The sequence below is a fragment of the Zootoca vivipara genome, chromosome 4, assembly GCF_965207765.1.
Source record: "Zootoca vivipara chromosome 4, rZooViv2.hap1.1, whole genome shotgun sequence".
In the NCBI taxonomy this organism is placed as follows: Eukaryota; Metazoa; Chordata; class Lepidosauria; order Squamata; family Lacertidae; genus Zootoca; species Zootoca vivipara.
Genome location: NC_142587.1, coordinates 66,437,159 through 66,464,192, shown reverse-complemented (window position 1 = coordinate 66,464,192; position 27,034 = coordinate 66,437,159). Strand labels below are relative to the sequence as shown.

General features: G+C 42.9%; 1 protein-coding gene across 2 annotated transcripts; it reads left to right on the top strand.

The window, feature by feature from the left end:
- Positions 1 to 563: 563 nt before the first annotated feature.
- On the top strand, positions 564 to 24,945 carry CD200 (CD200 molecule). Of its 2 annotated transcripts, none has more exons than XM_035114777.3 (6): positions 564 to 711; positions 11,274 to 11,355; positions 12,608 to 12,940; positions 15,834 to 16,097; positions 16,833 to 16,934; positions 23,368 to 24,945. In XM_035114777.3, the coding sequence occupies exons 1-5, from the start codon at positions 700 to 702 to the stop codon at positions 16,925 to 16,927; spliced, it is 786 nt and encodes a 261-aa protein (XP_034970668.1). In that variant the 5' UTR covers positions 564 to 699; the 3' UTR covers positions 16,928 to 16,934; positions 23,368 to 24,945. The 2 variants fall into 2 exon arrangements, with proteins under 2 accessions (XP_034970668.1, XP_034970667.1); XM_035114776.3 differs by having other exon boundaries at positions 23,327 to 24,945.
- The last annotated feature ends 2,089 nt before the right edge of the window (positions 24,946 to 27,034 follow it).

The window sequence follows — 27,034 nt, the reverse complement described above, 5'->3', positions numbered from 1 at the left end:
CCAACTGCCTTGCATTTACAATATTAAGAAAAAATATTTAATACTCCGGCTCCGTAGAATATATAAGGTGGTATTCAAACAGGTTTTACTCATAGCAGACCCACTGAAATGAATGAACATGCCTAAGTTAGAGCCATTACAGTAATTTCAATAGGGCTACTCCTGAGTAAAACTTACTTGAATATGACCCGTAGGTCATTTCTTACTTTAGAATATTCTATGACCTCAGGACTTTGGGGTTTGTTTAAAGCAGTCATAAAATAGAAGAGGAACAGTAGTAAAGACCTCGGATTTTTTTATTGAAAGCATTCCCCAGTAAAGGGCATCATTACCGGTAGTTAGGGCTCCTGATAATCCTGCAAACATTTTCTACAAATATCCTTTCTTTCCTTTAACTACCGTATATGCTCCCCACCATATTCACACATCTAGCAGAAACATCATCTTTCAAAACAGACACTAATAAGACAATGGCCAATCTGTGCTCTCAATTACTGCTCTATAATGTCTGTTTAGAGCATGCTTTAGACTTCTGTCTCTCAGAGTTCACTGCCCACCCCCCAACCATTAGGGAGGGAGGAGACGGGAGATTAGACATTCCCAACGCATTTTCCTGCTTTCCTTTCCCACACTGTGGCTTTTCCAGCCTTCCCTGGAGGCAGCAACTGCCCTCGTGTGCACTCTTCTTCATACCAGAGCATGCGTCCCAAGGTAAGATGCTTGCTGTGATTCAAATCCAAGCTTGGGGATTTGTCTCCGAACATAGGGAGAAAGTAAAGAGAAACTTGGATTTGCTGCAGTGAAGTGCATGCATGTTCTCAAATGAGGGTGAAATTGGTGTTTGCTTAAATCGGTCCAAAAGCTGTACTGCCTGAATTCAATTTGCCTCCGGCATTCAATTAGTTCAAAAGTAATGGCGTAATTAGTTTTAGCCTCTGGATTTAAATGGCCTTACAAGGGGTGCCTCTCACTTTAGATAGTCCTGTGTGGTGTGCTCACTTCAAAATGTGGTAATCTAAGATTACTGAATTTGGAAGCCCTCCTACTCAGTTGCCTGGAGTGGGGCCCAGCCCTGCCCTGGTGATGCCATTGCTCAGGAGCAGGCCCAGATTTAGGTTTGATGAGGCCCTAAGCTGCTGAAGGTAATGGGGCCCTTTATATGTCCAGCTGTCCTTTGTCAACAACAAATTGTCAGTGTTTTTTTTGTGTGTGTGTTGAATACCTATATGCTATATAGTAGTTTATGGACCTAATAGATATCTAAAGCCATTTGCACATAACAAAATGTATGTACCGGTATGTTATCAAAGTAATTGTTGAACTGAAATACAAGTAAGAAGTATATTAATATTGAAATAATTATTAAGCTCTTTTTATCATTCATAACAAACTTAATAATGCAAACACATTGGCATTTAGCAATAACAAAAGTTCCTTTAGAAACACAATTTGCACAATTTTTTTCCTTTGAATTTTTTTGGGGACCCCCCCCCAGAGAGTGGGGCCATAAGCTATAGTTTGTTTAGCTTATACATAAATCCGGCACTGCTCAGGAGAAGCTCAAAGGTGCTTTTATGACAACAATGTTCCACATGCCTAATTGAAAGGGAAATCTTACTGAACTGTGTGAGATTCAGGGTGCTTCTAGGTGGGGACCTAGTAATGCAAGCAGCTTTTTGACTACTGGGTTTTAACTTAACAGATTCCTGCCCCAGCCCCCCAGAAAGACTGAATATGGATTAAAACTGAGGGGCGGATATGGGGAAGAGGGGAATATGGCAAAGATGTTGTTTGGTTGCAGCAAAAAACAATGGCACGCATGCATGAGGATCGCCAATCCCACACTCTTGCTTAGAAGTAAAATCATGTTTATGTATAGGATTATTTTCACATTATGGCAAGAAAGAAAGAAAGAAAGAAAGAAAGAAAGAAAGAAAGAAAGAAAGAAAGAAAGAAAGAAAGGCCATCACTCTTGTCTTCTAGTGAATGTAATAGGAATATTTGAAGCATGAACATGAGAACCGCAGAAAAAGATTTGAGTTCCATGTAGCCTGAGTCTATTCTTTCTTATGTGAAGCAAATCCTACTGTGTTCAATGGGGCTAGGTCACAGATAAATGTGCAACAGAGTTGCAACCTTTTTGTTTTTGAATCCTTTTGGTGCTATCTCTGTGTATGTGTGAATACTGTTAAGGCAGGGTAGAAACTAATTAAGAGCACAAATTTTAGACAGGTTATACCGTTGGGGGAGATATGGTAATATTGGTAAGTGTGCGTGACTCATGTAGTGGTTTCGACTATGTTGAACAGGATCTGTCTGGTTTAGATTTAAAGCATGACTGCTTATGGTACTAAAATCCATCAACCCCAACTTCTCATCATTTCCAAGAGTTATATCATTACTGTATTATTCTGGGTGCTATTTCCATAACCTCACTAACCTAGATACTGGCGGGAGATTGCAGAAACAAATCTCCTGGGTCTGCATTCAAAATCACTGATGTGGTCTGATATTCTTATCCCATTCATTAATAGGCACTGCATGACTTTAATTCTGATCTATGATTGTGATTTCAATTTCTTTTTATGTAAATTATTGACTTTATGATTGGGGGTTGGAGTGAGAATGGTTCTATATTTTAATATTGTTGTGACATTTCAATGTGTTAGTCATTTTCTTTGAAAATTAAGCAGCACATACATTTTATTCATGCATTTTAAAAATACATGAACTTCAAGCTGTGTAAATAAATTGCTGTTTTTATCTACTATTTAACTGGCCCAATTATGACCATAAAAGGTGATTAACGTGTGTTATCTGGTAAGTAATCTGCATGCAGGAATGGTTTCAAAAATGCACCTACAGAGGAAAGTTTAAAAAGCTTAGAGGACTCACAGAAACAGACACTATCTCCAAATCTAAGTTCAAAAGCTGATGTTGAGAAGTCAAATGAAACTATCTTTAAGTGGGAAAATGGGTGGATACCATATGTATAATATAAACATTGAAGTGTCTTGTAGCACCTAAAAGATAAATCCATTTATCTCCGGTACACTTCCAAACACCAGGAACCACTTCATAAGGATACATTTGCATCCATTTGTGGACTCTGATCCACAAAAGCTCTTGCCATAATAAATTGGGCAGTATTTAAGGTGTCACAAGGGTATTTTGTTTCGTTTTGTTTCTTTGCTGCAGCATACCTGCTTAGAGATTGGGTTGCCGTGCAACAATGCTCTCCTAAATTATTTGCATTGTACCTTTGACCATGATGTGTATGGTTCACTTTCTTACAGTATTTAAAAAGATTTGGAAAATATGGGCAAAAGGAAATAATGGTATTGTTTGGTTTTCATTTTTTCCTTGCCGAGCCATTTTAAATACTGTAAGTTAATTTTATTTAAAGCAGTGTAGGTTATTTACTTGCCGTTTGTTCAGTATGAGAAGGTGGGCTTCATTCCTAGAAGGCTGTGTAGAGGGCTTGTGTATACTTTAATATATATTTTTCAACTGGTCCTACCAATAAACATCATTAGAATCATGCTGCAGATGTGCTTTAAGTTCCTCTGAAGTTAACAAGTCATTGTCTCCAATCACCGGGGGGTGGGATTCCTTCCTTTGTTGTTTCGACTACGGTAGACCAACACGACTACCTACCTGTAACTAAAACAGGGAAATAAATGCCACTGGAATCAGTGGTGATCCTAAACACATTTTAGTGGGACAAGGCAATGAATGGAGAGAAACTACTTAGAATGATTCTGTTTACAACCCTCTCTCCAATGAAATCTGTTGAAGGGTCAGTTGTGTTGCTTAATCTGTGCCTTCATCTATGGAAGGGGAAAGGCTGCAAGGTTCAATCTCTGGCATCTCCAAGATGGGCTGACCTGACAGAGATCCCAGCCTGAAAGCCTGGAGAGCTACTGCCATTTCTGGTTGACAACACTGGATGTCCACTGCATTAGCAGGCAGCTTCCAATGCCCTTTGTTCAACCTTAATATTTTTAAATAAGCACAAATATAAAGATCTAATAACTTTCTTCCGGAGGGGACCTAACCTGAATGTTGCAGCCAGGAGTTTTGTACTGCTTGCAGAAATGAATTGAACATGTTTTGACACTGAGCCGATCCAAAGGTTCTATATGTGTGGATTAATCTATTAGTGCTCATTCACACATGCACATCACTGCTTGGTGCAAAGATAGTCAAAATATCGAGCTCTCTCTCTCTCTCTGTGTGTGTGTGTGTGTGTGTGTGTGTGGTTACAGGTAGGTAGCCGTGTTGGTCTGGGTCGAAGTAAAATGAAAAAATTCCTTCAGTAGCACCTTAAAGACCAACTAAGTTTTTATTTTGGTATGAGCTTTCGTGTGCATGCACACTTCATCAGATACACATATCATCATCTCTCTCTCTGTGTGTGTGCTTGTCATATGAAGCAGAACTAAATGTGTTAGGGTTTTGAGATTCTAGAAATACATTTTGCAATAACACAAATCACATTGCTTGCTTATCTTTTTCACTTCTGACATCCTGTTAACCCCCCTCCCCTTATTGTGCCAGGTCTCTTGAGGGAACGTCTTGCCACTGAGATACTGACTGGATTAGTTTCCATTGACCTTAAAGACATTAATTACCCACTGCTCGTTTTGTTTTTCTTTTGAGAAGTAGTTTGCTTGCCCCATTGTTCCTTGTTATTCTTCTCCCAGATGCTTCCTTCCTTCGCCTATCTTCCTTTCTGTTCCACCCACAACACATCCTTTTCTTAAAAATTATCTCATTTCCCTTTGATTATAAGTCTGTTCCTTAATCATATTTAATCCTTGTCGGTAGCTGGCATACCATAATGATTAAGAGACTGAATTGCAGATTGAGATACACCAAGTTTCACCACTGCCATGTGCTCACTTGGTGATCTTATCGTGGGGGAGTTTTAATACCGATTTACCATAAATAGCTGCTGTAAGGATTACAACTAGAACATGCACATGAAGAGCTCAGAACGTATGGAAGTGCTACACATTTTGTCCAGTGTTTTGTGATTTAGAATACAGGGCTTAATTTGAGCCAAGGGCTTGCTGGGTCTCATCACTAGAACAACCTTAGGAGGCTGGACTGCCATTGGCCCTCCTAAAATTTAAGAATCAAGACCCACTACATCGTTGTGCCCTACAGATGTTGTAGGACTACAACTCCCTTCATCCCTGACCACTGGCCATGCCTACTGGAGCTGATGTGAGTTGGAAGTCCAACAACATTTGGACAGCACCACATTGGCTACTCCTGCATTGCATGATAAGCTGACTCTACCAAATTTCTACTCTATGAGAAGAAGTTTAACAACAACAACAACAACAACAACAACAACAACAGCAACAACAAACAACCCCAGCTCTGTTTCCTCTTTGTCTGTTGATGGGGCATTCTCAGATTTTACAGCCTTCATTTCATAAACAGAAAACACTTCTGTTAGGAAATTCCATGAAACCAATGAAGATCACATGTCATCATTTTGAATGTTTGTACATCATGGCACAGAAATATACATGCACTGGGAAAGTAAAGCCAGTCATAGCTTCCCAGGCTGTACATGCTGCAAAATACCAATGAGTTCAAGTCTCATTAGTGACAGTACATAGGTGGATTTCAACTTCCCCACTATTTACAGAAATGTTTCATTGGGTAAAGTATGTACTATGTGACATAGTCTTCAGGCCAATGAGCTGCCATTTGCGCGGTCAGGCGGAGACCCCCGAAACCCCAGGCAGCCCCCGAGTGGAATAACAACACCAGACAATGTTCTGTGGGATTAAAATTGACCACAACTTTATTAAGATTCAGATGTAGGGAGACCTTGGCACAGGCATTGGGCGTTTACCCTTCCCAGCCCCCCAGCCGGGGTTCTGGGTAATTTCCGGGTTATCCAACATATGTGGGGGTTGGGCTAGCTCTGGAGAACATATGTTCAAGCAGATAGCCCGTCCCCCTTTTCACCGCCGCTGGAGGGGGAGGGCAATGATGGCCCCTGGGCGAATGGTCAATGTCTTCCCCCTAGACCCCTTTAATGGGAATCCTGGTATCGCTGCTGCAATGGGGGTGTGGGGTCACCTCCCAGACGCCCCCCCCCATTTTGGTAAATGTCTAAAGGATTCCTCCCAAGGCCTGCAACCGCCACCCGAGACCGCAAATCTCTTAGAATTTTGAAGTGTCAGGCATAGCTCTAGTGGCTTTAGCCCAAACGTAGCAGAGTTTTCCTGCACAGCGCAGAAGCTAGTTGAGGTGGAAATGACTAGTCGGCTAGACGCAGAATAACTATTTACAGGATTTATTAAAAGAAAATAAAAGCAGCAGAGTTTCTGCATACAAAGCAAAGCAAAATAAATCCTCTCTGTCTCTCTCTCTCTCTCCAACCATATACACAGCACTTCTACTCCTAACACCTAACAAAAACCAACTGTGCTAGCATTCCTTGATAACAGAGTTCAGTGCTGGTCGTTAACCAATCAGAAGAGAGTAGTTTCTAGGTCAGGCAGACCTTGGCTTTCTGCCAAGAGTAAATTGACACAGCCTTGAGTTAATTGTGTGAAGCCAGAATCTGTAAGTTTCCCATGAGAACCAATTAACCAATTAACAGAAACTGAACACCCCCTCACAGATTCTGCTGGACAATTAACATCAAATAACACCTGTGTAGGAACTTTTACTGTTCACTCATTTTTCCAGCAAACCTAAACCCTTGCACATTTGCTTGTTCTTCTGACTAATTAGGCAGCTGCCATCTTGGGCCCAGCACACTTCCAACCCTAGATATGCCCGAACAGGGCCTAAGTCCTTCACTTTGAACTTACTAGACAATTGTTTAGCAAACCTTTTAGTTTGTTTGTCTGTCTTGCAAGCATACAATACGTCATCTACATAGAGCAGACAAAACTCTTGATTACTGCCTGTACCACGTACATAAACACAATTGTCAGCTGTACTCTGCTTGAAAACAAATGACACTAAGGCCTCATGAAAACATTTGTTCCAAGATCTTGCAGCCTGTTTGAGCCCATATAGAGCTTTGTTTAATTTCAGCACTCTATTGGAACCTGTCTCATACCCTGGTGGTTCAGCTAGATACAGGTCTTCTGATAATGATGCATGTAAATATGCAGCCTGTATGTCAAAATGATTTAACTGGAGTTTTCTCTTTGCTCCAAGCGTTAGAATTAGCCTTACACTGTCCCCTTTAGCAGTAGGGGGAAAAGTCTCGTCATAATCTTTTCCAGGCCTCTGAGAGTATCCCTGAGCCACTAAACGAGCTTTATATTTGTACCCTCCTGTCACCAGAGGTTTAAGTTTGTACACCCACCTGCAGCCTACAATCTTTGCTCCCTCAGGCGCTGCTACTGGGGTAAAAACCTTGTGCTCATTCAAAGAGGACATCTCTTCCTCCATTGCCTGTTTCCAAAGCTCTGCCTCCTCTTTTGGTAACTTTAACACCTCCTGAAAACTCTTGGGCTCTGCAATTACACTAAACACATTTGCAGTATCTGGAGAAAACCGCTCTGGAGGCACTCCTTTGTTTTGTCTTTTAGATCTTCTGGGAGAAAGTTTTTCTTCTGACCCACTTTCCTCCTCAGAACTATGACCTCTCTTCTGTTGCTTAGCAACTGGTCTCTGGCTAATTGCACTTTCTTGAGAGCTCTTATCTGAACTTTCCTCCCCCTCAGACTCTGATTCTCTATGTTTACCTTCAGAGTCACGAAGCCCCTGGGAAGGTTCAAACCAAACCTCAGTATTGGCATGTAGTCTCTCCCAGCCACTATGTTCACAAAAACTGGCATTCCTGGAGATCACAATGCCATTTGTCCCTTCAGCAAAACGGAAACCTTTTCCTAGCTCCTGGTAGCCCACAAACACTAACTGTTTGGTCTTAGGATCTCCCTTCTTTCTCATTTGTTTTGGAATTAATACCCAGGCTTTTGACCCAAACACATGCAAGTGGTCAATTTTGGGTTTTTTGCCAAACAGTTTAAAGTACGGAGTTGTCCCTATTGTTTGATGAAAGAGCCTATTTTGGAGATAACACGCGGTGAGCATGCTCTCCCCCCAATAAGACATGGGCAAACCAGCATCATCAAGCATGGCAAACATCATTTCTTGAAGAGATCTGTGTTTTCGCTCCGCAATGCCGTTCTCTTCCGGGGAAAAAGCGTTTGTTTTTCTATGCCCAATGCCACGCTTCTGTAACCAATCTCTAAAAGCATTAGACATAAATTCCCCACCTCTGTCCGTCTGAATCCTTCTGAGTTTAAAGGACAGAAACCTTTCCACAGATGCCACCCAACCTTTAAACTTAGTGAACACGTCACCTTTGTGCTTCATTGGATAACACCAAGTGTAACGTGTCGCGTCATCAACAATTGTTAACGAAAAACACGATCCACCCCTGCTTACAGCAAATGGACCAACCACGTCCATGTGGACTAGCTGTAGCGGTGACTCACTAACTCTATCACTCCTGGGGTAAGAGACTCTGTGGGTTTTAACCTTTTTACAAATATTGCAGTCAAGGAACTGGTTACAACTCTTTAAATTGCACCCATCAGCCAATTCAGACATTTTCAGTACACTTTTCCAACCAGCATGCCCCATTTTCCTGTGCAATAAGTGCACACAGTTGTCATGCATAGCTTTGTTGCTCACTGTAGGCTGAGATTTACTGACTACTGCTGCAACTTGAGATCCTGCTTTAAGCCAAAACAAGCCTCCCTCTGACTTAGCAGTGCCTAAAATCTCACCAGCCTTCTTAATCATGCAACTGTCTCCTTCAAAATGCACGTTAAACCCAGCTTTTAGCAAACAATCTACAGACATCAGATTGCTCCTTAATGAAGGCACACACAGTACATTTTGCAGGCATTCACGCAGACAAGGAACAAAAACTGCACCCCCCGAAATCACTTCAGAAGTACTTCCGTCTGCTAGAGCCACCTGGCTGCGCTGTGCCGAGTTCTTGGAAACAAACAATTCATCTGAATTTACAATGTGCCGAGACGCTCCCAAATCGACCACCCAGACAGCTTGTTTCTCCTCAGCAATCTGGACCTCGGCGGTCACCAGCTGAGCTGATTGTTTTCGTTCGAAGAATTTCTTTTTATACTGCTGCTGCTGCTGCTGCTGATCTCGTCTCTGCTCCTGCACCGGCCACTGAGACTTGACCAACTTTGGACATTGTCGTTTTAGATGCGCTGAAGACCCACATCGGAAACAACGCCTAACAGCAAACGCTGACTCCTCACTGGCACGCTGCTGCTGCTTCACCTCTGGTACGGCATGAGAACTCCTTCCAAACCGCCCGCTTGTAGAAGCCTCTGCAGCCAACGACCTTTCTTGCTTCTTCTGCCATTCTTCAAACGCCCAGTCACGTAACTGACTGTTAAATCATCCTCTTTCATTGCTTCTAGAGACATAACAAGATTGTCCCAGCTTTCCGGGAGAGAGCTCAGAATGATAGCCACCTTCTCCTGCTGGTCTAACGCACAGTCTCTTTCCTGAAGCGCAACAAACTTTAACTGCAGACTGTGTAGGTGTTCCTGCATTGTAACCCCAGGCTGTAACATTGCCTTGTACAATGCCTTGCGAATAAACAGCTTGGAAACCGCTGTCTCACGCACATGGAGTTCTTTAAGTGCTTGCCACACACCTCTAGCTGTCTTGATCCCCCTCACATACGGCAACTGGGAATCTTCCAGCCCCAAGACAATTGTGGCCCTTGCTCTTTGGTCTTTATCGAGGTCTTCATCACTAGGCTTCACAGGAAACTTACTCACCACTTGCCAGAGATGATCCCTCTGCAGCACTGCCTGCATGCGTTCCGACCACAGCAAGTAATTGGAGTCATTCAGACGCTCAAAAGCCATCTGAACTGGTTGTGAGGCCATATTGAGAGCGATGTCCCTGGAACCCGGAACCAGCTACTCACGGCCACCGAGAGAGAACAGGAACCACAGCACCCAGCACTCACACTCTGCAGCTGTCGTCCTTGAGTCCACTGCGTCACCAGCTCACGACAGTCAGGAACCAGCCAGTCTCCTTCCGCTGCACCAACGCCACAGGAACAGCGACTTCTGGAACTACTGGAACCTCTCCGCTTACGCTGACACCACCACAACTCAGGCTGGCAGCACGAAACCCATAACCTCTTAGAATTTTGAAGTGTCAGGCATAGCTCTAGTGGCTTTAGCCCAAACGTAGCAGAGTTTTCCTGCACAGCGCAGAAGCTAGTTGAGGTGGAAATGACTAGTCGGCTAGACGCAGAATAACTATTTACAGGATTTATTAAAAGAAAATAAAAGCAGCAGAGTTTCTGCATACAAAGCAAAGCAAAATAAATCCTCTCTGTCTCTCTCTCTCTCCAACCATATACACAGCACTTCTACTCCTAACACCTAACAAAAACCAACTGTGCTAGCATTCCTTGATAACAGAGTTCAGTGCTGGTCGTTAACCAATCAGAAGAGAGTAGTTTCTAGGTCAGGCAGACCTTGGCTTTCTGCCAAGAGTAAATTGACACAGCCTTGAGTTAATTGTGTGAAGCCAGAATCTGTAAGTTTCCCATGAGAACCAATTAACCAATTAACAGAAACTGAACAAAATCAAGGTCTCGATGCCAAGACTACCTACACCTGAAAAGACGCTTCGCAAACCGCCAACCATTCCAATAGGCCGTGCCTAATGTCGCTCAGCCAATAATCATTACCAGCGGCTGTGAGGTGTACGCCATTGGGACGGAACAGTTCCTTCCTGTATAGAGCTGTTGACTGCTTCCCAGGTATGTCTCGCCTTCTGCTGTGGGCACTGGATGGTTACCTCCTCCTACCTGGCCAATCCCCCCTGGCAACACCTCCCACAGCTGGATTGGACAGCTGGCTGTGTGGGCAGAGACCACAGGTATCCAGCCTGGGAAGGTGGTGCCAGCCTCCAAAGTGCTGGGGGCTGCCTGAGGCTCCCAGGGTGCTACGCGTGACTGTGCAAAATGCACAGCCCTTTTATATGGGGAATGGTCATTGTTAGTTCTTAGTTAGACATGGAAAAGCTTCACTGCTTGTCTTGGGGAGTTTTGTCCGCTATGGCAACATTTTGAAAATCCCCTGAAATGGTTGCAGTGGAACAACAGCCTCTATCTTCATTATGCACCTGGGCTATACCCAAAATCCAAATAGTAGAGCATTGTAGTAGCGAAAAAGGCTATTGTGTATCCATAACACATCTCTTTTTTCTGTTCCTAGTTAAATGAAGGTCTCTGTTCCCCATGGGCTTTCCAGGGCCTGACTCTGTGCATCATATGTATTGTGCTCTGTAGGATAAAGGGTAAGTCTAACATGATCACTGGGGAAAGTGTAATGACTAGGCAAGGGTGGCTCAAGACATTTTGCCGCCTGAGTCAATGAACATGGTACACACACACACACACTTGATATCAAGTAGCCAGCTGGACTGACTGCTGAATCCTAATTCAGTACTAGCAATGGGGAACTGCACTGTCCTGGAGGGAGGTCAGCACCGTAGTTGTAAGGCTGGAGCCCCACAACTCTCATCTCCAACAGTATGGACAGGGATCTCAGGAGGAAGAGCTAAGGGCTTCCACTACCTCCCACCATATGGCCACCTCATTCTACCTAATGGTAGAGCCAGCCCTGTGACTATGAGCCAGTAGACCAGCAAGTGGCTAGCAGAGGGCTGTGGAGAGTCTTGTGTTGCTGTGAGCAGGATGGGCTTCTATTTTGAGTCAAAGAAATGTATTTTTATGGCATCTGTCTGTCTTAGGAGACAATGGAGGAACACGCTTTGACGGATGAAGTCAAACTGATGGACGGTTGCAGCGCCTGCTGTGGCTGTAGAGACCAATGGAGAGACATGTTTTGTTGCACGTCAGGCAGATGAAGGCATCTGGTTGTGCTGCTACAAATGAACCATAGGGTTCATAATAATAATAATAATAATAATAATAATAATAATAATAATTTATTATTTATACCCCACCCATCTGGCTGAGTTTCCCCAGCCACTCTGGGTGGCTTCCAACAAAACAGTAAAATACAATAATCTATTAAACATTAAAAGCTTCCCTAAACAGGGCTGACTTAAGATGTCTCCTAAAAGTCTGGTAGTTGTTCTCTTTTACATCTGGTGGGAGGGCGTTCCACAGGGCGGGTGCCACTACCAAGAAGGCCCTTCTTCTCTCTGTGCTCCTCCCAGTGGCCATGAATCCTCTGGCCACTGCACGCACGCACGCACACACACACACACACACACACAGAGAGAGAGAGAGAGAGAGAGCTGCCTTGTGAGGTTAAGTAAGGTATGCAGCAACCCCCTTCCCCAAATTGTCCCTACAATGAATTTCAGAAAGGCTTTATTTTCCCTCCACCTACCAAATGAAAGGTTTTTTAAAAAATGAAAGATATTGTGGAAATAACAGCCCAATTCTAATCTGTGCATGGTTGCTAGAAGGACAGAACAGGAATTTTTGCATAAATACATATTTTCCTTGGATCTAGACCAAGGGATTTGCAAGTATAAGATACAAGAGGTGATTATTAATTCTTTTGTCTTGCCACAGGTGCCATATTGACACATGACAGAGATGTGGAGCTGGGCGGCAACGCCACCTTGAGATGTACCCTACCGGTGGTAGAATCTTCTGAAACTGTTCAAGTTACATGGCAGCAAGAGGTTAATAAAAACTTTGTCAATTTGGCAGCATACACCAACAAATCAATTCTAAATATTGATGACCGATACAAAGGTCGAGTCAATTTAACAATTTTTGAACACAATGACACTGCCATCAGCTTCTGGAACGTTAGCACCCAAGAAAATGGTTGTTACCGATGCATATTTAACATATATCCTCAAGGATCCAAAAGAAATAAAGCCTGTCTTTCTGTTTACGGTGAGTCATTTCATATTAAAATAGCCAGAGGAGGGCATTTCTCTCCTTTGATAATGAAGCAGTGCAACACACACCATTACCTCACCCCAGTTCCAGGGGTGCAGGACTTGCCCAAGTTTGGTTTCCTTAGGAAGGATGTTATAAGAGCCCTACAGCATTTCCTAATACTTGGGTTTCATTCAACAATATAACTACCGATTGAGTATAATTGGAACTACAGCTTAAACCACAGGTGGTGAACCTGTGGCCCTTCAGTTGATGTTGGACTACAACTCCTATGATCCCTGAGCATGCTAGCTGCAGATGATGAGAGCAACATCTGCAGATGATGAGAGCAACATCCATAGCAGATCAGAGGCAGTATACTTCCAGTTGCCCAGGTCCTGCCTGTGGACTTCCTGTGGGTATCTGGTTGGCCACTGTGAAAGCAGGATGCTGAACTAGATAGATCATTGATCCATTTGGTTCTTCTTATATTCTTCTAACCTGATATGGGGAGTGGAACAGCATACTAAGATGCTCCGGGGACCAAAAGCTCAGCTTGGTGTCTGAGCTCCATCTTCCTCAAAACTGCAGGCTTCTCCTTTCGTTTCCTTGTATATACAGAGACCTGGATCACAACATTTGTTAACTGTGAAGGAGGATCTGTCCCCTTCTCTCATAATTCTTCTGATTCAGGACATTCCCAAATCCTTTGTTAGCAACAGGGCTAAGCAATTTGTTGCAATGGCAACATATTCCTGAACAATTAACAAGTCCAAGGTTCTGGTCTAAGCAAAATAAAAAAAAATCCCTTCCAGCAGCACCTTAAAGACCAACTAAGTTTTTATTTTGGTATGAGCTTTCGTGTGCATGCACACTTCTTCAGATACACTGAAATAGAAGTCCCCAGACGTTTATATGTAGAGAAAGGGTGGGGAGGGGTATCACTCAGAGGGGTGGTGGAAATGGGTGATTGACTGACTGATAGCTGTTGACGACTGTAAACGACTGCAAATGGTCTTGCATGAAAAAGCAAGGGGTGAGATGGCTGTAGATCGCTTTATCATGTATAATGAGATAAGAATCCAATGTCTCTGTTCAAACCAGGTCTCTCCATGGTTTTAAGCTTGGTGATAAGTTGCAATTCAGCAACTTCTCTTCCCAGTCTATTTCTGAAATTCTTTTGTAGTAAGACAGCTACTTTGAGATCTTGTATAGAATGTCCTGGGAGATTGAAATGTTCTCCTACTGATTTCTCTGTCTCGTAATTCCTGATGTCAGATTTATGTCCATTTATCCTTTGGCGTAGGGTTTGTCCTGTTTGTCCTATATAGAGAGCTGAAGGGCACTGTTAGCATTTGATGGCATAATACACAATGTTAGAGGATGAGCAATTAAATAGACCTGAGATGGTATGTTGGTTGTTGTTGGGGCCAGTAATGGTGTTGTCCGGGTGTATGTGGCACATACCTGCCAAGTTCTTGCCGGAAAAATAAGGGATCGGCAGACCGGAAGTAGCGCTGCCACCATTTTGGAACTGGGTAGAGCAGCACTGGAAGTCGTTTCTGAGCATACTCTGCCCAGTTCCAAAATGGCCACCGTGCCAGAAGTCGCGCTGCGGCCATTTTGGAACTGGGCAGAGGAGCCTCGAAAGTCACTTCTGAGCATGCTCCGCCCAGTTCCAAAATGGCCGTCGCACCAGAAATCACTTCTACGTATGTCCAGAGACTCCAGATATGCGCAGAAGGAGCCTCCCCCGGCCAGTAAGTAAACCAGGAAAAAACAAAAAAAATCCGTTTTTCCAGCTGGGAACGGCTGGAAAAACGGGGGTTTCCCAGGGAAAACGGGAGACTTGGCAGCTATGATGTGGCAGCAAAGTTGGCATCTGGGTTTATTGCAGGCTCTGGTACCAGTGTCCATGTTAAGTCTGGTGGTTGTCTTATTGTGGGTGAGGAGTTGTTTAAGATTGGGTGGCTGTCTGTAGGCAATGAAAGGTCTTCCTCCCAGAGCTTGAGAAAGAGAGCTGTCATTGTCTAGGAGAGGTTATAGATCTCTGATAATGCGTTGTACTGTTTTAACTTGGGAGCTGTATGTGATAATTATCGCAGTGGTGTTCTGTTATTTTCTTTTTTGGGTATGTCTTGCAGCAGGTTCTCTCTAGGTATCAGTCTGGCTCTGTTGATCTGTTGTTTAACTTCATCAGGTGGATATTTTAGTTCTAAAAAGGTTTGCTGTAGATCGCTTAGGTGAGATTCTGGTCTGTTATGCCACAGAAAAATTCACACTAATGTAAAACTAATTAGAAATCAGCCCACTGTGTAATATGTTACAACATACATTTGGGTTTTCAGCCAGAATATTGCAGTGTGGGACATTGGGCTTTTCCACATGTATGGTGTGTAAATACACACTACAGCACAGGGCACATTGTTGAAGGATGATGCTCAAAGTTAACATCAGTTTCCTTCTGATCTCTACCATATAAAGGTAAAGGGACCCCTGACAATTAGGTCCAGGTCATGTAGCCAGCATGACAAAGCCGCTTCTGGTAAACCAGAGCAGCACATGGAAACGCTGTTTACCTTCCCGCTGTAGCGGTTCCTATTTATCTACGTGCTTTTGACGTGCTTTCGAACTGCTAGGTTGGCAGGAGCTGGGACAAGCAACGGGAGCTCACCCCGACACAGGGATTCGAACCGCCGACCTTCTGATCAGCAAGCCCTAGGCTCAGTGGTTTAACCCACAGCGCCACCTGGGTCCCCTCTCTACCATATAGCCAGCCTCTAATTCAACAGTTTGCAGTTTGGCCTTCTGAGTCACTCCTTGATACAGTAGCATCTTTTCATCTTCCTTTTATTGCCCACCTGCGATCCTTATGGTGAAGCATTTTGTGCCGTCATTTATGTCACAGGCCGCCTCAACACATTTTTACACTACAGCATCTCTGATGGGCGCTTGAATGCCACCTGCTTAGCAACGGGCTTCCCACGTCCCAATATCACATGGGTTGCGCCAAGAGGCCTGAAGGAGGAACACGAGATCACAAATCCCAATGGCACAGTATCGGTCATAAGCAATATCCTTGTAAATGCCTCAGATAGCCATTCTGGACAAGAGATGATCTGCAAGGTTACACACAGGGGGAAAGAGATGGATCTCAAGGTACCAAGAAAAGGTAAGTGAGCAAAGCACTCGGTGCCTGTCATCTTCCTAAAAGGTAGCGAAACTTCCATCTTAACAATCTTGTGTTTTCTTTTCTTCCATTCTATAAGGGATAAGGGATGGCGAACCTGCACCCCTCCATATGTTACTGACCTACAGCCTTCCATCATTCCTGATCATTGTCCATGATACCTGGGGGCAATGGGTACAACAACCTCTGGAGGGTCACAAGTTTGCCATGCCTGATGTAAAACAAAAAAACAAAATTCAGAATAAAGAGAGGCTTTAGCGCAGGGATGGGGAAACAGGTTCCAGGTGGCCAATTTTGGCAGTTGAGTGGGGCTACCCACCTGTCCATCCCTTGATCCTTTAATATTATATATTTCACAATTCCTCTTATCAAGTAATAATTATCATTTTATTCTATTGCTACATGCATGCATTCTTCCTTATTTTTTCGATCCTTCAAGATGGATTTGGGCATGTCTCTCTCTGAAATTCTATACACTTACCTGTTTCATAAACTGAAACGCACTCACTGGTTTTCAGCGAATGCATTTTGAACATATTCTTAGAAGTGATTTCAACCTCTAGTCATCTCACCACTACAGCAATTTAAGAACCTCACTTTCAATGTAGAATTGTGATTTTATTCTATGTTAATTACATTATTATATCATATATTTATATTTATATTACATAGACTCCTCTCCATACTGTCAGCAATTATGTTCTTTACTCCATATAGGCTATCCATATGCTGTGGTGGTAACTGTACTCTTCCTAATTTCTCTGACTGTGGTTATTATTGCGGTGTGCTGCTGGAAACGACACCAAAAATAATGCAGAAGTAAGTTATTTAAACTAAAAGAAGATAAATATACATTGTTGCTATGCAGACTACTTGATCTTGAATGGTACCTGATGCACATAAAAATGCTGGATAGCAGTTGAATGATAGGGCTTGTGCTCAGGAATTTGGTTTGTCCTGATTTCTGAGAGCTCCCAGGTAGGCTCCACCCCCCTTTTGTGCTTGAAGAGTGGGCCAGAGTGAAGACTACTCCTACTCGGTCCGCTCCCCTGGCTCCACCACCCAGTCACGATTGGTTCATTTGAACTGAGGTTTGGCGGGAACCTCAAGGTCTGTGACCTGGGGAGGTGGACCAGGAGCGCTCTGCCGGGAGTCACAGAGGATCAGGGGTGCTGCGCACGGGCACGCAAATGGTGCCCTCCATTTCATGGGGAGAGTGGTTATTTTTGCACAAATTTATTGACTGGAGAACACCATCACAATTTAGAAATTACGAATTTCCAAGGTTGGCTGTGTTTCAGTTTTCATATTGTTTCATAAAGTGTGAATTAGCGATGTTTACCTTTAAATGTGAGCTAAATTGAATTTCTTATTAACCACTACTTACACTCAGTTGAAACAGGTGATTTCTGAGTACTGTTTAAACAAATGTATGTTTATTTGGGCTATGAGATATGGCTGATTCTTGTTCAAAATAGTTTTTCTGTTATTTTGACTTGAAAATAAGGTTGTGGGTTTTTTAAAAAAATGACATGCAAATTGCTGCAGGAATATGGGGAACTGAATTTAACGTTGGTAAAATGAGAAACTGGCAGAACCCAAAATTGACATCCCTAGTTGCAAATAGGTTCTGGGATAAGGAAGGAATGAGAAACGTTCTCTCTGTGAACTTCTTTTAACTTTTCTTAGCATCTAAGCATCTAAGCGCATGACAGCAAGTCAAAATCTGCTTCCAAACTTAAAAACATGTTGTATGTGTCTGAAACAGAGCCCAATAAATGCCAAACACTAATGACTTTTTAATTTAATTTAATTTAATTTAATTTTAAGATTAATTTTATTTTTATTCAATTTTACATTTTCATTCGTATATAAATCATAATCATAAAAATTTAGGATTCCCTGAATCCTTGGACTTCCCTCCACCCCTTCATGGGTTCCATTGTTAATCTTTCTTTCCACCTGCATTATATAATGTTCTCCATTTTTCCTGAAAATTCAGTTCTCACCATAGTTCTTGTTACATTACAAGTATTGTTAAAATCCTGCCAATGTTTTTAATTGTTTGCAGTGTTCTCCAAGGTAACTTATAATTTTCTCCCATTCTTTGTTAAATTTATTGCCTTCTTGATTTCTGATCTTCCCGGTCATTTTCACCATTTTGGTGTAGTCCATCATATTTATTTTACCATTTATATAACGCTATATCATAAAAAAAAATATTTCTGTGGTTTACAACTGTATTAAGACATACAAATGAGCCATTTCCTGAATTTTATAACCTTTTCTGGGGGGACCCAAGGCCATAAAATTTCTGGGGTGCCCAAGTCCATTTAATTGACATTCACATCCAACAGTGTATCAGCAACAGTTGCTAGCAGACTAGAAGGAATGGAAACAGCTTCAAAATCATGACGCCACCTGGATTTCATCCACTGGATGTATTCTCTAACATACGGTAGTTCCCTTTCCGCAGAAACACAACCAGTATATTACAGCAAAGTAAACGAATATCGCCCAGCTGCATGCTGAGGGTAGCTGGGAACATTTGAAACTTTTCAGTGTCAGGAGCTAAGCCTCTTGCCTTTGCTAAACAAGACATGCTTAGCTAAACACCCTTAGCTGAGAATATGAGACTATTTATATGAGGCTGGAGACAGGGCCAAACTAGGGTTGCCAGACTCAATAGAGGACAGGACTTCTGTGCCTTTAATTGCCCTGCTCTCTTTTGAGTCTGGAAACCTTAAAGAGAAACCAGCAGATCCTTTGTTTAATTTCCAAGCAAAGGGTCTGCTGGTTTCTGTCCTCTATTGAGTCTGGCAACCCTAGGTCAAACACAATTAGCATTCAGAAAATTGCACAAATGGCTTACATTGTTTTTCAGGTGTGAGGAGTCAGGATTTAGAGTGAATCCCTTGCACCTGGTATTTGTACTGGCAGGGGTAGGAAAGCTACCACTGAAGTGTATGGGAGCCTGTTCCACATTGGTGCAAACAGCAGGCATGGAGGGAACTGAACTGGGACCACAGTGGGAGGGGAAGGGTCACAGCCATCCCCTCCTGCTCCATCCTATTTCTACTCAGGATAAGGGGTCCTGCAAATACAACATATATTTAAGAGCTTTCACATCATTTGTAATGGTATGGGAGGTGTTGTGTCTCATTTGGTCTTAAACTGATATCGTGGGGCATCGTTTCCATGTTGTACACCCATGCCTTTTGCCCTATACTAGAGTTGTTCACACACTACTCCAAACACTTGTACACACTGTCTCTACACATGTGCAAGTGTTTGCATGGAAGTATACACTTGTTGTACGTCCCAGTCACTGTGCACACAGACTGTACTCTCGTTGAACGTTACACGGGAAGAGCAGCAGTGTTGTGCAGCTCATCTGTTGTGTACACCGGGACCAAGATGGAACACATGCTGAACGTATTATGTGAACACCTCAACTGTTATCTCAATAAAGAGGCTTTGCAAAAGTTCTGAAGCATTACAAAAACTGCCCTATCAGTATGCGTGAGCTTTCCCCCACAGGGCAAAAAGCATTTCGTGGCGATGGGGAAAATATTTTGACTGGGAAAATGCCATGGAAGGAAATGCTTAAATGCCATTCACAGCACTGTGTTCCCAATCTGGTTCAGGGGCTTCCCATGCCCTATCTAGCTTGGTGCAGAGATGTTTATAGACTTGACCTATGCATCAGAGGCAACATTGATGATAATATAACTTTCCAGTCCTGGGAGATGGAGTTTTCCTTGGTCTACACAGCCTAAATTCCTTCATGCTTAAAATATGCCCTATGAATTGGCAAGGCTTGTGAACAAAGAAATTACATTCAGTGTTTAACTTTCTCTGGGCAGCTTCATTTGAAACAGCTTTATTCCAGCTTAAGTCATTCACAACATTTAAACAAAGTGAGCTGCCATAACATTTTACCGATAAGGCAGTTAAGCTTAGTGAGAGTTTTGGGTTGATGTCAGCCACAACCCCATATGAAGCTGCAGATAGAGGCTTCTAGAACTTTCGCTTCCTTTCTCTGGAACTTTATTTTCTCTGCGTGCAAACAGGCACGCACATACTAGCAGAAACTGGGCCACCAGCTGAAAGAGACTTTTCAGAGGTGGAATCGCTTCCCTTCATAGCTGCCAAGTTTTCCCTTTTCTTGCGAGGAAGCCTATTCAGCATAATGGAATTTCCCTTAAAAAAAGGGAGAACTTGGCAGCTATGCTTCCCTTACAAATTAAGGTAGGTGGCAGCCTCGGGTGCTTTCAGGCACGGGGAATATTGCATTAGTGGTTCTGATTATAATACTAGAACTCCTGTCTCGTTTTTTTAAAAAAATGTTCCCCTCACACGACAACACCTGTTATGAAACTGTGGTGATTTAAAATTAGACTTTTGTAAAAACACATATTATTCTATTAGGATTTTGAATCCCCCCGGGTTTAAATGAAAATTCTATGAAAAATGTATATGTATTGGAAATGTATTTATTTTTATTTTTTTTAAAAAAGGAAGCTCTAACTGGAAAAATTAAATGTTCATCAAACATACAAACATCTACTTGTAGGGCAGGAGTAAAAAATTTCAGCTGACCTATACCATATCCTATATCTTGACAAGCTTTCTACTTTCAAATTTGCCCCTCAGCTTTCTTATGAGCCAGCAATGCTGTGCCATACCTCCACTGCCCAGTCTCTTGTCTGGAACCATATCCTGCTTGAAATTCCTGGAAACGTTAGATTAAGACAGATAAGGACAGTCATAGGGAGTGTCTGCCATAACTTGAAGCCAAGTATCATAAGGAGGGATTTTGTTTCCTGTCTTAAACAAAAGAAATGGACACTTATAAATTCTTATCTAATATTCAGAGATGTTTTCATGGGGTAGTGTTTAGGGAAGCTTTTAATGTTTAATAGATTATTGTATTTTAATATTCTGTTGGAAGCCGCCCAGGGTGGCTGGGGAAATCCAGCCAGATGGATGGGGTATAAATAAATCATCATCATCATCATCATCATCATCATCATCAAGGTTTTTACAGCACTGAGGAAATAGGAACGAAACAACTAATTAAGGGCATGTTGTTCTTAACATGAGAACATATTCTTCTGTTGCTGGGGTTTTAGACTGCGGTAAATTTTTCTGGAGCTCGTCATGGCAGCCCCAGCTCCTGGAGTGTCCAAAAATGAAGGCAGTTGTGTTGCTCCATTGTGCATGTGTATAAACATGCACAGGGCCGTCTTAAGCTCATCGGGCGCCCTGGTGCAGGGATCCCTCGGGCGCCCCCACCCCACCCCCTTTTTTAAAAAAAAGGAAAAAGGAAAGCTCTTACCTTCCCTGGAGACGCTCGTGCCGGAAGGCCTCGGGGCTTCCCGGAGCCCTCCCGCCGGCAGCGGAGGCCAGATGGGCGTGCCATGGAGCCAGCGGGGAGAGCCTCCCTGGCACAGTGTTAGGGCCTGGCATGCCAGGCGGCGGGGGGAGCCTCACGGCAGCCCCCGCACCTCACAGCGGGGCCGCGCTGTGCTGGAGGCCGCACGGCGGCTTCTCATGGCCCTGTCTGTCTCCCATGGGGCCGGAGATGCCGGATTGAGTGGGGGAGGGGGCGCTGCTGCTCCACGTGGCCTTCCTCCCTTCTCCCAGAGGGCTGGGGTGCCTGGGAGGGCCCGGGCTGCGCCAGGGCCTTCCCGGCCATCTCCCGCGACTCCAGCGCTTACTGGGTCCACGCAGCCTCCCCTCTTCCGTGGGTGGGCCACAGGGCCCGGGTGGGTCCGGGTAGTGCCAGGAGGCCTCCCGGCTGTTTCCTTGTGCCAACAGGGCGCTGCATTCCTTCCCGCCAACAGGGCGCTGCGTTTCATTGGTAGAGCCGCTGCCATGTGGCGTCGCCTCTACCAATGAAACGCAGCGCCGGAGTGAGGGATGACCCTGGCGCTGCAGAGCAGAACAGGGTCCTAGTGCCCCTGTTCCCTGCTCTCCCCTGAGCGGCGCGGCTGGCGGGTGTGCAAGACTCGGAGGAGGGAAAAGGGAGGCCGCCACGCAGCTCCTCCACTTGCTGGGGTGCCCCTCAGCGCCCAGGCGCCCCGCACCACTAGAGCCAATGGGCAAGCCGGCCCTGAACATGCAATCACACACACACATGCACACACACAAGTACGCACACAAAAGCATAATATCCAATTTATTAGGGATCAGCCTGGCTGAAACCTCTGCATACTTATCTGGACATAAGCTCTATTGAACTCAGCAGTGCTTCCTTCTGAAGGCATATAAGATGATGGTGATTCATACATTAATAAACAATAGTAATGATAATCAATGATAAGTTCAACGTCTGAAACTCAGAGCAGGGGTAGCTAGCTATATCTTCACAAAGAAATCTTCTCTTGTGTATCTAGTACTTTCTTCTTGTAAGGAAATTGTCTTGTCAAAGGATTTCTTGAAACATCTTAACATGCAGAGCAACAGCGACACCCAAACCTGCTCTTTCAGCTCTCAGAAATCCTGTTTCCTATATAGACTGGATCCCTTCCAAACAGTAGCAGCCAAGCCCCAAACAGGATATATTGCACAAGAACCCTGACCTTTCCCTTCACCTTCATAGTTCCATATTTTCTCTTGCAGCTATGGAGTGGCTTTTGATTCTGAAACATTTTTGATTGTCACACAAGTGAGGGCTGCACACCACACACTTCCTCCTGCAATGTGGGTTTGTGGTTGTGGAGCAGGAGAAGTAGTTCTGAGAAAAAGAGCAACGCTTCTCTCAATAAATAAGCATTCCTCAAACACTCATGTGTAATCTATTCCTGTATTCCCCCTCCCCCTTTCTTCAGCAACCTGGGTCCTATTTAGATAGGAGATGTGAGAACAGACTTTATTCATCATACACAATGGGGAAAAAACTCTGAAATGGCTCCCTAACACTTGAAACATGCCTGACATTGTCATTTTTTAAAGGCAAACAGCCTTTTATTTACCCAGGTTTTAGGTGGGTACAGTGATGGGGCGGGACTTGTTGGATGAGCATTTTAAGAATTTTGTATTGTACTGTACATCTTTTTCTAATTTGGCTCTTAATTTTAGAGTTTACTTCACTGTATATTAAGTTGTTAAGTTACCTTGTATATGGCAACAAATATATATAATATTGATAAAATAAAATAATTAAAACTACTCTATCTATCGATCATCTATCTGTTCTCTTTTAGGAATCTAAGGGATTAAACCAACATTCTGAATTTTGTTCCAGGGAACTGAAAGACATTCTAGCAACTGTGTCTATATAACTGGCATGTCTTGAATGCAACATCAATTTAAAGGAGAATCTGGACCAAATTTGGGATTCATCATTGTCAGCCTTTCCTCTCTTTCCACTGAAAGGATCCCTATGGTTGAAGCTTACAACTCTGCCTACAACAAACAATGGCAGGTCTCCAACAGGAAAATAACATGTACCTTCTAGGTAGCCCTTCTACCAATATAGATTTGTGAACCATGGCCAGATCCTGTGTCAACAGAAGTAATAGGCCACATACATTTTCAGTGGCAAATATAATATCAGCTGGGATCCAGAGATTCTCTTGTACAAGCAGAAGGCATCTCTGTGGGTACAACCCCCCCTAGATTCTGTCAATTCTCCCCTCTTGATATAGCCTCTCTTGCTACATCCCATGTTTTCCCCAATGGTGGGAAAGCACCATTGTCTGAGCAGTGTCCTGCTTGTTTGTCACTGGATCCAACCCAAAGAAAATGTACAGTGGTACCTCGGTTTATGAACACCTTGGTTTACGAATTTTCGGTTTACAAATGCCACAGACCCATCTGGAACGGATTAATTCACTTTCCATTACTTTCAATGGGAAAGTTCGCTTCAGTTTATGAACGCTTCAGTTTATGAACAGACTTCCGGAACCAATTGTATTCATAAACCGAGGTACCACTGTATTATTAATTCTTAAATGAAAATAGAATGAGAAAAGAAGGTGGTAAACAGCAGTGTTATAGTCTAGTAAAGGGCTTAGAATGGTTAAAACCAAGAAACTCATGTGCAGGGTTTGGGGCCAGTTTCCACCATGAAGTATTCATTTGCCCCCAAAAGAAAAAAAGCACAATGCAAAATAAAGACAGATCTGCTTCTGTTAATATAACTTTGGCTTTCCTTCTTTAAACACACTATTGTTAGCAGCTGATTTTAAAGGGAATCTTGAAAGAAAAATGCAAAGAGTCAATGTTTTCCAGCAATCTACTGAAGAGGAAGGGCACAGGTTGGATGAATAAGAGCTATTCAATAATTCTGCAACTATGGGGATTGAACAGGAAACAATTCATTAGGCTTTAAAAAGAATTAAGGAGAAGAGGAAGCTATTGTTTAAAGGGACAGTAGCCCGAAAGACCTTAGCAGTGCTTACCAAACCACATTGAACAGGCTAGTGCTGAAATCGATTTCATTTTAAGAAAGTAATAATAAGAACCTACCAATCAGGTAAAAGAAAAGAAAAGAAAGAAACACAGGAAAAAATGGAACATAGCAGGTAATAATGTCACATGGATTTTGTAAAACCTGAGAGAATAAAGGGATGTCAATTTCAAATTAAATGGCTCAGATAAAAGCAACCTAAGTAAATATTTTTAGATGGGCATTAATTAGTTCCTGGTGTTAGTTATCCTAACTGTGCTTTATGGCAATTTCTTGTACATTCATTGTTATCTCTTCTGTGGCTACCTCTCGTAAAATAAATCATTGCACTGAATGTATGGAAAGACCTGCTGCATTTTATGTAGAAACCAAATAAAGTAATTTCAAATAAAAGTGATAATATGCTCCTTATTGTCGATGTCTTCGGTTTTCATTTTGGTCAAAATGGGACCTCAGATTAAAATAGTGCTACAAGTGGGTGTAGATTTGGTGTGATGATAGTCTAATAGTCCTTTTTACCTTTAAAAATATTTCTGCACTGATTTCTTTAAAAGGAAAAAAAATGACATTTAAAAAATAGCAACGAACTAGTAGACAGCTTCTCTGGCTTTCTGCAGTTTCCTGTGGTTACAAGAAAGCCCACCTGAAGTTATTATAGGGGCACTTGGGAAGGCTGAAGAATGTGGACCACCAGAAAGGGGATTTATAGAATCAAACCAAAGACATTCACGAAAAAACTTGGACACCTCTAAGGTAAGGGACGTGCCCTTCACCCATAAGAATTTCACTGAAAAATTCTCTCCACTTTGGTAATCTTTAATAATTTGATCATTTGTAATGCAATTTCTTTTCTAGTGCATTGATGGAGAATGGTAAACAAGCAAATGAGTACATTTTTCCTGATTACATAATTTACAATTATGTAAGCTACCTCAAAGTTTTGTAGAGAGGTGGGATATTGTATGGATAAATTGAGAAATCTGTGCTAAACCACTGCAATCTCCCTGCCACATTTGTTTTCAAAACTTTTTTGAGACTGTACATGCCACATTGCAGTGTTAGGATGTTCAGCTAGTCAGATTAAGATTGGCAAAATCAGCACAACTACTAAAGCAGTCAGCTGGTAGTCTTTTTCCAACCACTTACTGCAGCTATGCTGCTAAATGAATCAATATGGCAGAAAGATGAGAACTTTGCTGAAATCAACTTTCCATTTCCTCACCTAGATCAGAAGATAATTGTTTGCAAATTAGATGGGTGACTTTGACAAGGAGTGCAAATGATTCAGCACAGACGGATAAATATTTTGCATTTAAATTTGCATGCTTGCAGTTTCAGAGGTCTGGTGATGAACTTTTCAAACACAGGGCAACCTGCCACTCACCCACCTGCTCTAGGCCTAGGAGCAGAGGATTCTGGGAGGGGTTGGCTTATCAGGCTGTTGGCACCGTTGACATTCTGCAAAACTGTCCATATGCACTATAGCATTACCAATGTTCCGGTGACTCACTGGGTAATATCAACACTCGCAGTTGCACAATACCTTTGCTAGGAGAACCAACCAAAATGTCACAAAATAGTAGCAAGATAGATCTAGTTAACATCCTGCCTTTGTGTTTTCAAAAATAGGCAGTGACCGCTATCCCAGAATACTAGCTGTGTAACCAGATACTGGGAACACCTAGTAGAGACTTACTCAGTTTGCAATATCCATTTTGTAAGAGAACCTTGTCCTTATGGCTACAACATCCAGCTGATTTGTGTACTCCCATCCCTTCTTTATTTTTCCTTGTCTACCTGTCACTTGCTTTGTGTAATTTCCTGCAGAAAGAAGCCCCTAGCCCCTTCTAAATCTTTCAGCAACTTCCCATTTTGCTAACTATGGCTGGTTTAGTTACAGGGTAGTAGTTTAGGCATTCCACAGGCGAATGAACACAATCATGGTGAATTCATTATCTGAAACACCACAAACTACTCACAACAGGTGGGAATCAGCAGGCTTAGGGGCACTAAAAATAAATATTCAGGGGGAAACCTCTAAGGGGTGGAGTGGCAAAAGAAGCCCAGTGAACACTGACTGAGTGGGCTCAGCAAACCCACAATGCTAGCTGACTGATACTTGTTGGAGGGGGAGGAAAATGGACACTTGTTCAGGAAGAGAGCATAGTTGGTTGTTTGGAATCCCGAGCAGTAAAACTCTACACTACTGCAGTTTCCCACTTGTCCTTCCTGAGCCACATTCCCAAACAGAAGTTTCTAATAACAAAACCTTTTGCCACCAGTACAAGTGTACCACTAAGAGACTTTAACTTGGCTCTACACTGAATGCTATCCAAAGATTCTAGATAACTAGGGAGCCATGTAGATGGTCCTCTGGGCTCCTGTAACCCTTGGATTTGTATAATTCATTCATTCATTCATTCATTCTCCTGGCACACAGACAGTTCTGTCAAAGCACATAGAACAACTGCATCACAGAATTGCTTCTTCCCTATTTATT